The sequence below is a fragment of the Pseudoliparis swirei genome, chromosome 17, assembly GCF_029220125.1.
Source record: "Pseudoliparis swirei isolate HS2019 ecotype Mariana Trench chromosome 17, NWPU_hadal_v1, whole genome shotgun sequence".
NCBI lineage: Eukaryota > Metazoa > Chordata > Actinopteri > Perciformes > Liparidae > Pseudoliparis > Pseudoliparis swirei.
Window position 1 is genome coordinate 10,991,242 of NC_079404.1, and position 14,619 is coordinate 11,005,860.

At 41.1% G+C, this 14,619-nt stretch overlaps 2 protein-coding genes across 8 annotated transcripts in view; one reads left to right on the top strand and one right to left on the bottom strand.

Moving 5' to 3' along the window:
- Nucleotides 1–14,619, top strand: part of LOC130206856 (cilia- and flagella-associated protein 46-like) — a 233,052-nt gene that overhangs the window by 196,800 nt on the left and 21,633 nt on the right. The gene's annotated exons all lie outside the window — the stretch shown is intronic.
- Nucleotides 1–14,619, bottom strand: part of LOC130206845 (collagen alpha-1(XIX) chain) — a 93,259-nt gene that overhangs the window by 37,009 nt on the left and 41,631 nt on the right. For all 5 annotated transcript variants that reach the window (XM_056435049.1, XM_056435047.1, XM_056435048.1 and 2 more), the window contains 2 exons: nucleotides 5,267–5,311; nucleotides 52–105 (listed from right to left, as the gene is read on the bottom strand). In XM_056435049.1, coding sequence (XP_056291024.1) covers nucleotides 52–105; nucleotides 5,267–5,311 — 99 coding nt within the window. The remainder of the gene's footprint in view (nucleotides 1–51; nucleotides 106–5,266; nucleotides 5,312–14,619) is intronic.

Genomic DNA, 14,619 nt, shown 5'->3' on the forward strand with positions numbered 1-14,619 from the left:
TGACTCTGTAACATGACGGCATTGTAAATGTTGCTGCGGGAAAACACCTACAGGGTCCCCTCTCTCTCCTTTTCCCCACAGGACTGCAGACTTGCCACTCTCCACCTGTAGATGGACAGAGGAGATCCTTGACAGTGACTGGCAGCAAAGGCAGGGCAAAAAGACAGAGAGCTCAGAGTGAAACTTAGGTAACGGTCCAAGTCATGAGTAATCAGAAAAACATACACAGTGTAGTGTCAGCTCAGATTAAAACCGCTTGGGAGGAAAAAAGAGAGCTCTGTGATGCTGTGGTGTTGAAAGTCAAGCAGGATCATGATAAACTCAAGGCCCTGTTGCATTGCACCACATTTCCATGTCAAAATCATTCCTCTGTCTGCCAATAGATGGCACTTTATGACTGCTGGTGATGTCCGTATTTTTAATAGGATTTCTTTCTGTCCGCTATGTGGAGAGTCGTCTAAGAAAACAGAAACCTTCAAGAAACACACCAAATGCGTAATTTGTATAAAAAAGCTTTATGTTAGAACATTGTCGTATTCCTAAAGCATCAGTAGAATCATACTGTATGCATATCCCACCTTCTGATTACCAGCAATCATTTTAATTACAGAGCAGATGTGTGGCAAATAATTCACAAAATACATCTGGAGGAGAAGAATTGCATTGTCTCGGTTATTTGTTTTGGTAATTTTGTTCTTTTCCAAACACGGGGGGAAATAATATAGCTTGGACCACAAAGATTATAGTTCTATTGTATGACGTGTTCAGAGGGAGCGCTCCAGATATTTGGACATTATGGAGCATCTGTTTAGTAATCTGAGAAGATGAAGAGACACCGGAGAAAGGTTGCAGCATATTTGCACACTCCTTTGCGACACCTAAACTCTAACAAACAATTTCTGCCATTCAGTTTCTGCCCCTCCCCCATGCCCACCACTCGCTACCGGCAGCCGCTGTGATACCGTTCATTTAATGAGTTATAGTCACTGTTTCCTCATCCAAATTATGTTATGAAGTCAGTACACTGCTGCGATGAACAGATGGATTGTCCTATTAATATTTTAGGCGGGGAGGACGGACTCTGACAAAATTGACTTTGAGTACTAATTGAATTATGTTCAGCTTTATCAACCACAAGGGAACTCGAGATTTTACAATCATAATCTTAACATAATCTTATCAACTTCATCAACTGTATCATGGCTGGCCTGCTATCAACCAGAGGCCTTTTTCTTAACAAAAGCTGCTCACAATAAAGTACAGTATCTGTCTTACAGTAACCGTAAAACACATACTCAGCTTCACACGGAAAATGTTTCCACACTAAATCATTGCTCAATGTAAATCATAGCGTATTAAGGCAAATATATTTCTGTCGCTATCATCGTAAGATCTCCATAGAAGATCCTTCAAAGTCAGTTTATTGACAGAGGGGTATGTAACAAGTTAATAAACCTTTCAAACGAGATTAACTGCAGCACGACCAGTATTTATCTAGATTATCACTGTATTTACACAATGAAAAAGCCCCAAGACAGTGAAATGGTCCACCTGTGGAGGTCTGTTGGTGATATGTTCATTTTGAGGCACCCCGAGTCATCAAACTGTAATTCAGCCTGTCTGCATCCTTCTCCGGCTCTCCATCAATATCTGCAGTGTCCTATCAGAGCCGTTTGAAACTGTCAGAGGGAGACACCGTTGTGGAGAAGTGATTCATGAGAACGCCGCCTTCCCAGCACAGACTTTTTGTTTTTCACTTTAAAACATTCACACTCTGCTGAGTGAGTGAGAGGGGGGCGGGCTCACACAGATGTTAAATGAGCTGCAGTTTAGTCTAACTTGTGTGTTTTTTGTCTAGGCTAAAAGAGAATGCACAAGGATGGCCACTGAGAGGCAGGGATCATCTCTAATGCTGCTCAGTTATCACTGTTACTTTCCATTCCATTTATCTTCTCTTCCTCATTATGCTGTAAATTACTTTAAATGTGGGGCTGTATTTTTCTTTTAACGTATTAAAAAGTGAAGTGATTCTCTGAGACAAGAGCATTTTCTTGTCAGCCACAGTAAGCATCCATTTTTTTTACGACAAATGGAAGATATGTCTGTAATGTAAGGGCACAGCTGAATCGTGGCAAGGGCACAGCTGGCATGCACCTTGAATGTTAGCATTATTCGTGGCGTGTTTCTACATAACATCAGCAGGAGTCAAACGAACACTTTAATCATATTATTTAATCATAATGCATTCTTTAATCTAATCTCAAACGGTTAGCGTTGGTCTCCTGCAGGCTTTGTCTCCTGCAGGTGTTTCTCTACCTTTCATCATTCTGAAATCAGTTTTCTGTGACAGAAAGCCGACAGGCTTACTTTCTTTCAAACTTGAGCTTAAGTTGAACCCACAATGATAAACAATTATTATTTGTTACTGGGTTTTAATCGCTGCTGATGAAAATCAAACAGACCTATGAAAGCAAAGTAGCAATTGCAAAACATATGCTGAAGGCACAATCTAAAAGCTATTCCTCTGGTTTGCATTTTACAGCTCCATTTTATGATATGAGACTGATTAAAGTGAGATAATAAAACTGCAACTCAGCAGCCAATTATAGAAAACTCATGAAAAGTGAATCAAGGTAATCTCTGTTGACTTCTTCAGCACGACCATCTTAGTATTGTGTTATTTCTCATCCAAATGAAACCGCTATCCGTTGTGCCTTCACCTCTGGTCTATCGACTGCTATCCCATGTGTTTTGAGGTATAATACGCGTGTCCTCATCCGACTTTCTTTTTCAAGGTTGGCCAGCTGACACTTCTCCTTCCTCTGGGCAGAGGGAGCAGGAGGAATTCTGCGGGCCGAGCCGACACCCAGGCCAAACGACGCACCTATACATCAAATGAACAGCTGCGGTCAGGAGGTTGTCCACGACACAATAGCTTTCACTCTCAGCATGATCACAAGTGGGCCACTGGAGGCCCAGTGGGTTGGTGGTGGGGGCTGAGGGGGTACGGTTGGGTTTATGAATGCAGCGGGTAGCAACAAAGACAGTAGACGGGCCTGGTTGAGGTCCATGTCTGCATGTTTTTTACGCCGCATATCTCATGAACCTCTGGTGAGCTACAGCGCCTTTGGGCTTTGGGCTTCATGAAAATGATTACAGACCGGTTTTGCAGAAGCACTGTATGTAATGGCCATCTGTCTGTTTGGAGTGTGTGCACGGAGTCACGCTGCGCTGCGCTGCAGGAGGTGCAAGGTGGGAACAGCTATAGCTTGCACAGTAGAAAGGCTACAATTGACTGAAAGGTGCCGTATCCGAGGAGAAAGAGATCCGTTCCTGACTGCACACACACATAATGTCAGTCAAGGAGAGATGTCTGGTCACACATACGTCAAACTCGTCGAGGCGGACTACTTGGGACAATAATGTGCACACTTTATGTCTTTATGCAGACAACACGGTGCACATGATTAAACTCCTCGCTTCTTTGGAGGACTGCCACAATGAACACTGCTCAGTCATCTTGACAATTCACTCTCGCTGGAAGTGCAGATAAGGGCCAGTTCATCAAACGGGGAAGCAGCTGAAATCTACTTTAAATGCTACATGTCGGTACTTGGTTTTGTGATGAAAAGGTGTTTTGAGTGATACCTTGACATTTGTTCCTTCTATGGTTCTTGGGGCAACCTCCAATTACAAGCAGCGACGCAGCCTTTTTACACAAAGAAAGGAGAGAAGGATTTCGTGCCACAAAAATAAATCATTGCTTTATTACCACCTTAAGTGTTCGTGACCTTTCTAAACTGGCATATTTACTTTTATAAAACACTATGATGTACAGCAAAAGCATGTTGTGTTCAAGTTTCTAACCTTTACACTTGTGTTAGGTTTCATAAGGACACTGCTGGCCACAAACAGATTATAGACTATCTTTGAGTGTGTCTGTTGCCTTCCACAGACTCTCCTGTTAAAGCACACGGTGCTAATTTGACTTATGAATAACCGCTGCCCCCTCAACTGCAAGCACTGTCCTGCTGCCAATGGACAAGAGAGAGTGATGCTCTGGTGTGTGTTTTGAATTGATGATTTTGCCCATGAGATCTACCTCAGCAAGACAGGTGACTCATAAAGGCCAATACCAGGGGAGGGAAGCAAAGTTGGCACATACTAAGGGTATCATCAGGACATTGCCATTTAGAAATGTCACAGCTTCACCATCGAGTTTTGCTTTTGTCCTATGACTTTGTGTCCGACAACTTTATGAGTTATTAAGGAGGCAGGGGATACATTCAGTCATGCAGAAGAGGTTTTACAGTGAGGAGCTCAAATTTGACTAAAGATAATTGAATCTATTGAGCATAACGGTGATAGAAGCAGAACAGAATCTTTCTGGATTTCTGGATCATATAAAGTACGACAAACCCTGACGTCCTGATCAAGAATGTAATTAAGGCGATAGTGCATGAAAATAATTGGACACCCGAAGCTTCACAGCTACATGACACTTAAATGCTCCTTTCTGTCCTGACATTAGAGCAGTAAGAGTCTGACAGGCTGTCTCCTTGAACACGTCGTGGTGTTGGGGCCCTTTGCTGTGTGGGTCACTACACAAACACACAACCGGTTTCTGTGATTGGTTTGGACGCCTAAGGAAAACACTATAATTCTAGAGTTATCGGGCTTTATAGGCAGACTTGTCCCGCTCATCAATACAAGCATTCTCAAGAGCTACCTTAATATAACTCTTGTGGTTTTGTGCTATTAACATAGCCTGCTTGCAGCAGTATGGGGGAATATTTTGAATGGATCAATATGGCCTAAGCATGGAATTAATGCACAAAGTTTACAGCAATATTTGACTAGTGAGAGTGTAATTCCCTCTTCTAAAGCTGCATTTTGTTTTGCATGTATGTTGTGCTGATTGTTTGCTTTAATGTGGTTTGCCTTTATAATTATGATCACTTTGCAGCTTTTGCAATGTATCCACTTTTAGCCATAAGTCTCAACTGAAATAGAAACTGGTAATCTCAGGGGGAATTCCTGGTCAAATAGTTCAAATTAAATTGATTTTGACATTAGAAAATAATGTGCTGGTCGTTTGGTTTAATTTGAAATCACTACAGTTTTTTTCAATGCCTGATTAATATTAATTCATATCAAAAATACATTGGATGTGTTTTTTATATAGTTGCTCGTGTATCTGCCGATGAGAGCCTCCTTACTCTCTACAAAGTGTATGTATGTGTCTGTGTTACTGTGTATCATGTACAGGCAGGCCTCTGAGTCCTGGCTCCCCGGTCTTTCCTCTCCGTCCCTAAGGAAGAAGAAGAGAAAAAAGATTACGATGAGTGAATGAAGATAAAACAACAGGTGTGGTTGGGCATACATGCTGCCAGCGATTAAGGCCAGACAGCAACTCACAGTCTCTAATTTGCTTTTAATTAACAACAAGACAACAGCTTAATTGCTGCACCCCGTGCGGCCCACTACTCTTTGTTCCCTCCTCTGGTTTACTGCCTCCTTTCCAGCTGCGAGTCCCTCTGTGCATCAATCTACCCAAGGAGCAGATACAGCTGCAAACAGACCAAGCCAGCCAGTGCTGTCCAGAAATGCAAAATGAGGTCAGGGGGAAGCGACCATTTGTAACCATATTCGCTTGTTTAAGGCATTTCCTTCGTGCTTGAAAGTCTGTGAGGCTCGAATAGCTGATATCGTAATGAGATGTAATGCGATCCGAACCAAACCGAAGTTGGTATCATGTATATTTGGAGGGTTTATGTCCTTGAGAGAAAAAGAGGATGACGCTCTGTGGATATCCTTATAGCTATCCTGTAAACTGGCAGAGCATCACTGGCCCTGTGTTATAAGGAATCCCTGGAATTAGCTGGCTTTCCCACACACACACAAGACGGATGTGATATCAACTGAATTCGGAGATGGTAATGCTGTGGCCCGTATCAATCCACCGAACAACAGGGTAATCAACGGCAGACGTATGAGACAATGCTGATATCTGCACTATGGCGACACATGATTACCTCATTCTAATAGGAGTTCATCGTCTAATAAATAGCTATATTGAAACATTGTAAATCCGTCCTACTGTACGTATCAGTGTGGTTGGCATTAAACACTTTGAGTTAGAACTATAGAGAACGACGGATCACAGGCGGGTGAAAAAAAATCCCAAAGCAACGCCCCCAAATCTTTCCGTCTGAAACCCCATGCATGCAGACTTTGATTAACTGGGTCGAATTTGACGTGTACGATTGCCTGCAAAAAACAAAACAAAGGAAGGAACACAGAGAGCGATTGCTTTTAATCATCTGTTTGTATGTGCGCTCATGCTTCGATGCTGTTTGGTGTTTCTGTTTGTCGTCCACAGGAATAAAGGAAAACAGGAGAAGCCAAGGTGTAGTGTAGAACATATTGCCCTTAATAATGACACAGTGGAACCAGTGTGTGCCTCCTTTTGGGAATTGCATGCTTTCCTCTGTTCATGCTATTTGATGTGCCAACAAAGGCTTGGCCAGCGCCTTTTGATCATCTGTGTTAATGTGGCTTGGAGGAAACATGCGCTTTAATGTGAGCATGAATTGAAAAGAGCTGCTGGAACTGCGTTGACGAGCAGGAACAGCACCTTTAAACCTTAAAATCTTTTTCCTCAAATGACGAGCATTATATGGCGTTGGCACAAACTCTGAATGTAATTGTGTTTGGTTAGCGATCGACCCGAACAGAAAAGTCAGACTGGCAACCAAAGTATTCAGTTAGTGCTTGTGCAGATTCACAACTCATCTCCTTTGTGTAGAAGTCTACTTCTCACAAACAAAGATCCTGTTTTATTGAGGGTGGACCATGATATTTTCTTTTATATCTTTCACTGTGAATGAAAAGGCTGACATTGAATAATTGCCACATTTGCATGAAGTTTTGTTTTTTCTAGTCGTATCGCTCTCCGCTGCCCTTTCTCCCCCGAACTCAACAACAAAAGCAGATTACATAGATAAGTAATTTAGCTAATGAATATTACATATGCTATTATTCCAAGCAGGTTGTGAATTATGCAGTTTTCTAAATTATTTCTCCACATTTATCCCTAAACCTCTTAACGCAAAATTAATTTTGTGTCCACTTATTTGCATATTATCATCAAAACAAACAACATGACGCTTAGTTCTCAAAGAATCGATTTGGTTTGTAACTTTATTTCACCATTTAGTAAAAATTTTGTTTCCTTCCTCCCTTCCTTCCTTCCTTCCTTCTTTCCTTCCGTACATTTAGCTCACAAAAACACATACTTAGTTTGATCTTGACGTACTGCCTTTATGACATGAGAGATACATTGAATTTATATTCACTTGCCAGTTAACGAGGTACACCTACCTCAAACGAATGCATTGTAATGGCCCTGCCATAAATGAAACTTTCATGATGATCATAATGTTAATTTTATATTGAAACTGAAAACTTTATGGCCATTCAAAGGCCGTTTTTTGGTGGTGCTGCTGAATTGTTTTTCATTGTACTAAGAGGTGTTTCTTATATTAACGGTGCATTCATACCAGCCTTATTTAGTCCGGTTCAACCAAACTCTTGGTGAGGTTCGTTTGGGTTGGTGTGAACACCGGACTCTTTCTGATGGCCTTTCTGTTTTCGGCTTGCAAACAAGTAACATCTGGAGCGATTCAAGTGACAGGGGCCCTTTGTCTCCCCTTTTGACATAAACGGGGTGTTTTCATGTTAGCCACATGTAGCTGAGTTCAAGCTAAATGTAGATAAACTTCCTATGTTGGAAGTCCATGTCCGTAGTTTTCTTTGAAAAGATATTCATACAAACTATTGGAGAGGGATACACACCGTCCTACAAAACATGTTTAAGGATGAAATACCTTTGAAGAGAAAGACCATGCATCTGAGATATTTACCTAAAACATTGTCAAAAAGCGACAAATATTTAATAAACTTCTGGGGGCGGGCAAAAAGACTCTCACCAGGAAATGGCTATCACAAGAAAGTCTTACTCTGCATCCATGGATGGACGTTACAATGGACATTTATAACATGGAGAAGATAACGGCATCTGTCAACTACATGTTGGAACAGTTTCATAACACCTCGTCGACCTGAATTTGTTTTCATAAATTGATGAATTTACAATAGAGAATGGATCACCCCCTAGTTTAGACGTTGTTCTCTTTTCGTTTCATTCTGTCTCTTTTTTGTTATTTGTCCTATGTTTTGCTCTTTTTTCTATAGATATGTGTAGATAAGATGAGCATCATCTGAGAATATGCAGATGTGGTGTTAATTGTTTGAAAGACATTTGTAAATGTCGAATTGATGCCTACTTTCAAGAAAGAAAAAAAAAGATGTTCATTTAATATTCATAAACACCAACAGCTCAGACACTCATGTTCACTATAATGCCATCCATTTAAAAGACGACACCAGGTGACTTTGGGGTTAGACTGACACGTCTTTGTACAGACGACCTCTGGTTAGCACACCATCCTCAGAAAATCTGTGCACAGTGACAAGAAATAATTAGTCCGGAGCACAGCTGTCATCACCGTTTGCACTCAGTTGACTCCAAACTAAAACACCTGCCAGTGACCGAGTGAGATAACTGCCTCTGAAGGGACACACTGGCTCTGCAATATTGAGCTAATCAAAATGCCAGTAGCTGCCGTAGTGCCCATGAGCACCCAAATACTTCAGCAACTGCTGAAACAGTCTCGCACAAGGTGTTTCGGAGTATTAACTCAGGGGTTTAAGTCGAATTCTGTGTTGATGCCATTTAAAGGATTTGATCAAGTCTAAATGTCATGTATGGACCTCCTAGACTTTTGTAAAGGTTTACCTAAAGCAATAATCTGACATTTGGAATTGAGGTAATTTTACAATCATGTTCAATCATGTAAGAGATTTCTTTCCGAAGTTATTTTACACAGTTTATTGTTGTGTTTTCATTGCAGAGAAAAAATACGTGCGTATTGGCACATGCTAAAACTACAGTTACGATCATAAGTTGTATTCCTCCGCCATCCAGCCGTGTTGCAGTGCCCATTGTCCATTGTCCATGTGTGTCCAAAATGTAAATGGTAAATGGACCTGTACTAGTAATCGCCTTTCTATTCTTCCCAAAGCGTTTTTACACTACATGCCGTTCGTTGACCCGCTCATACACTGATGAGTTCTGACATAAACATGTTTTGTGGGGACATTTGACCACCAAAATCTAATCAGTTCCACCTTGACGTTTGTGCCACATTTTAAATCGTCTCCAGGCGTTCCTGGGATATTACTTATGTTCCCAAGAATGGACCGGACGGACGGACAGACAACTCAAAAACATAATGCCTCCGGCCACGACTGTCGTCGGCGTGGAAGCATAAAAATATCTTTGGTACCAAGTAGTTGTATTTCCATTTGTGTCAGTGGCTAGTGTCAACATCTGCTAGTCTTCATTGTAGAACATTTTTAAAAGCATCATATCATATTTTCAGCTTAATCGTGCTTTCCTGGAGGAAACACAGAGTTAAGGTGACCTATTTGCATTCACTGTTTAAACAATTGGCATGGTAAATATATTTTTGTATATTGTTCTCAAAATCACACGCATTCAAATTAGGTTGATGGTTGTGTTTTAGTTTTAGGATATGAAAGTTTATCATGACTGCCAATGACCCAAAGTTTAAGAAAATACCATGAATGCTGCACCTGTATACAAAACTTCACCGTAGTTCTGTCTAATTGTTTTTGTTCTTTTTTAAATATTTTTGTTGTGAAGACAGTATACAAAAAAAACCAGAAGATAGATGCCAGAGGTAAACTTCAGTCCAAAGCTGTTTCTAGGCAACAAGAATGAACAGCAAACTGAAACTGATGATTATGACTTCTAAAAAGATTGAAAGAAATGTACGATGAAGAGAAAAACGTGACAAATGTGTGACAACATGACAAAAGGATGCTTCTTAGCGAGAGCTAAAGAGCAGCCTGCAGTTGCACTTTGATCATTAATTCTGCTCTGCTTGATTCAAGAGACTTTTAAACTCAACACAACCTTTGTATGCCAAGGTAGGATATGTCGAAATGATGATAGCTAGGATATAACTATAATTTTAACAGAGTGAAAAGCACTTAAGACCAGCCAGCACTGCCTGTCAATCTTTTCTTTCAGCTGAGCCAAACCTGAACGCTTTCATTTCCTTTTCGGTTTCTCCATTTCTCATGTCCTTTGTGTATAATGTCATCACTCCATTACTTTCATCTCATCCCTCTTTCCTGTTTTTCTCGTCATCTCTCCTTCCTTCTCCCGTCTCCTGTCACTCGCCCTGTTCCTCCCTCACCCAACTTCCAGCGCCTGTTGGATCACCCTGGCAATCTCTGTTGCTATGCAACGCTCAGTGTCCTATAAATTTGACAACATCCTATAGTGCCTGATTATTATTTGAGCGCTGCAGTGTGAAGCCCTCCTTCAGGTCATTGCAGTAGATTATTGGGAGGGAGAGATATAGGAATGCAAGGAAGGAAATGAGGGATGAAAGGGAGGGAAGGAGAGGGAGAAAGATGAAGAGATTGAGGAGGAGAGGAAAGGAGAGAGTCGGAGTGACAGATGAACTGGCTTCTTGAGTAAACCAAAGATGGGCTGGCAAGACCTAACACATATTCACAAGCAATATTTATCTGCTTCACTCTAAACCTTGCAAACCACATGACAGAAGTATGAAAAGCACCCCATGTTAACTAGAAATTCAATAATGGTGACAGGAAAGCTAGAGGGAGTGTATGTTTGAGCTGTGGTAAGAAGGATGCCTCAGTAGATTGACAACGTATTTCTAACTTCCGACATAATCCATATGGGTCCCAGTCTCGCCTGGCTTCAAGTCTGCAGTGAGTTGTAAAGTGTAAAAGGAAATCACAGACATGTGGCCCCGGCTCAGAGCTGCAACACAAGCCCCAGTCTGAGAGTCAAGTCAACAGCGACCGTGACACACAGGAGAGGCACTCGTTTATGATATCACCATAATCCTTCTCCCAAATGTCAACATGTTCTCGGGGACATTCCCTGTCTGACTACCCGTACTGGGATAACACAGTGGCGTAAAATGGAGTGACCAGCATGTGTTGCATTTTTAGCAATACAGCAGATATACCATCAAAAAGCCACATAATCCAGCTGAAAAATGCCCCTGTCGAGAGGGGTCAGTAGATAAACTGGTGGAGCCTCCAGAGATGAACAACACAGGAACCAACTCAAACCTGACACACACAGACGGATTATGATAGTTTTCCCTTTAATGCAGGGACAGCTATAAGTGGGTAAATCAATTTCAATATTTCAGGTCTTATCTTATTTCAAACACAATATCTCATCTTTGATTGTTTTCTCTGTGTAAAGATAAAAGGTGAAATAACCCAGAAGTGACACACTGCCTTTCCTATTTACAGTCATTGTCTGCTAAATTAGAAATCTACTTTTACATCCCAATTTTAACCATTTGTATTTGAAGGAGCCACAACATGACCATTTTAGAAAGGCCTGGAAGTTGAAGAGAAACTGTTTCTCCCAATAAGTTACACATAGTACACAAGCAGTTATTAATTTAACACCAAATCCTTTACTTTGAACAATTTTGACCAAAACACAGCCTGTTCGACACAAAACACCTCGACCGACTAATCAACAGAAATCGTATACGCTATACTGCTCTTTCTTACGTGTGACGAATAAGTTGAATGTCCTCAAGGGGAAGCTATCTGACATTACCAAAGCCATGTGCATCTGCAATGTTATGAGGCTGATGGGATAGATGACCCTTTCTTGACTGAAAACTCGCATGCCACTCCCACTCGTTCTACCTGAGCCAAGTCCTGTCTCCCTCCGGGGGCATGTGCTCGGCCACCTGAGCCTTCTGTCTAACTGCTGTACTGTGTTTAACGAGAACTACGTAGTTTATGAGCCGCAGCTGGATTTCCTTGGTGAACATGTATCGACAAAAGTGGTGAAGATGAGACACGCTCCTCATTACCTCCGCATGCCGTTTAACAAACACAGAGTAGGTGGTGTGGAGATTCCTGTTCTTGTTGTCTGTGTGCAAGCAGACAAAATGTCTCGTCCACACAGATGTTCAAAGGATTATTTGGATTGTCCAAAAACACACACGAACATCCAGAAGTGTGAACTTGTATTCGCACCCAAAAAAAAAGACCCAAACACAGACAGACAGACACATGTGCGTGTGTGGCGTGCACACACATACACAGAGGCAGTTTGCCACAACACAGCCTGTCACAATATTTATTCCCAAGTGAAAATGCATGTCTGCCTGTGAAAGGTGGAGCAAAAAACTGGACTGAAAAAATGACAACCAGATGCACTTTATCCCCTCATTTCTACGGTCAAACCTCGGGTCCCTCAGGAACACACATTGTATCCAGATTTAGACACGATACATACAATTACTCACACTGCCAGCTAAAGCTAATTTATTCTGTAATTAATTCTGAAATGTCATCCCTTCCCCTTGCAAATATTTTCAGATTTAATTTTTTTAAAAGTTTGCACCATGAACTATGACAATCAGAAAGACTAGCGAAAAACAGCAACAAGTATTCACAAAGAATCTCTAAAATTCTGCGGCAACCGTATGTGTCTAATTATCAATTAAAATATTAGGAATTAAGACATAAAACATTACAAACATGTTCACAGTTTCGTAAAATACTTTTCCCCCTAAATACATATTGCAAAGTATTGCAGTAAAATAATCTACTTGTTCATTTTTATTCTTTATTTTATGAGAAAAGAGCTCTCAAATATGCTTTCTCAGTTTCACTGACAGTAATAATATTTCTTCACACATACACCACATGAGCCCAGCTGCTTCTGGGCGTTAGCTTTAAGATTTCAGCTGAGAAGAGGACACATATTCAGAGTATTCACACCAACTCTGCAGCTCGACCGGCTACAGTTGACAGAATTCTCACTGAAGTCCTTTTCACTGAGTCAAATCAGCGATCAGCGCTCTGGAGGTAAATATTGATTGTACTCTGTGCTTAAAATTTCACAAAAAACACCCATTGCCTCACCCGCTTCAGATTATTCAGGATCCAATGAGAGACAGACAGTACAAGTTCCCTAGTTCGGACTGCCCTCCATGGATGCCATTTTAGGACACTGCACAAATTCAGAAAATGCCTGGGCACTGGAGCTTGCAGAGATCCCTTGCACTTGGTAAAAGCCTTAATAAAATAGGATTTGTTCCAGTTGTTTACTGAGGGTTACGAGGAGCGGCTGGGGCAGGAAGAGAACGGCAAAGCCGACAGCTGCCTGGCAGGGGCTCAAATGCAGCTTAGCATTTTTCACCATTCTGACTGGCACACAATGCTCTCTTTAACTTCCAGCCATCTAAATATTCAGGGACGTATAAAGAGATGGCTGACACTGCAGCCGACTTAAGACACAGCTCAGCCGGCCAAGATTGCACATATAGGCTATTGGCCAATGCTTTTAGCGAAGGCTTTCCTCACAGATACTCAACCGTAGATCCCACGTAACTAAATGGGGATTTGTACATGTGCCACTAGATGGCAAACTAGCTTCATCACAAATATTGTACACTGTGGGGGACAGAGCCAATGAGGAGGCTGTGAGCTCTCTATGAGAGAGGATAAACATCCTCAATGGATAAATGTATGATGTGTGTTGGGTAACATCCCTAATTAGGCAGTCTGGCAATTAGGCACTGAACACCGTAAAGGAGATTTTTCTGTAGAGGGCTTACAACAAAGAGAGAAGAAGGAAATAGACAAGAGCAAGTAGCTGTATGAGAGTGAGAGAAAGGGGCAATCATTTTCACACCGCATTATGACTGCCACACAATACAAGGGGACACAGGTGTACATAGTACACAGCCTATCATTGGCTAAAATAACCATTATAGAGCTACTTCAGCGAACACCAAAATCCTACCCGCCCGCCACACAGTATGCAAACACGAAAGTCAAAGGCAAACACAGGACATGCAGCCAGTGGATGTCTGTGGAAACTAAGCCGAGGCATTCCCGAGGGAGCCTCAGAACAGCTCTTTACAACAGCCACGTCTTCACTGATGAGTTTTAAGAGATCATTGATTTGAACAACTCTTAAGGAGAGGAAAGAGGGCTGATGATCTGAGTTTACATTTTTATGCTGTGAAGATGATGAATCTATATTCAACTACACTCAAAAAAACGATTCAAGCCCTTCTTAGAGGTGACACATTTAAATATTGTTTGATACATTTAAATAAATCAATTACAAAACGAAAATATTTATATTGAATGGGTGTAACACAAAATGTATGAATACTTTCATTTATTGGATTTATTTAGGTTACACTCACAAAAACGACTCAAGCCCTTCTTCGAGGTGACACATTTAAATATTGTTTGATACATATAAATAAATCAATTACAAAAATAGATATTTATATTTAATGGGTGTAACACAAAATGTATGAATACTTTCATTTATTAGATTTATTTAGGTTAGATGGTGTGCATATCAACTCAAAATAAATGTGTTTCATTGAGGACTACCCTTTGCGCATGCGCCAGCTGAAAATGAGTTGTTTA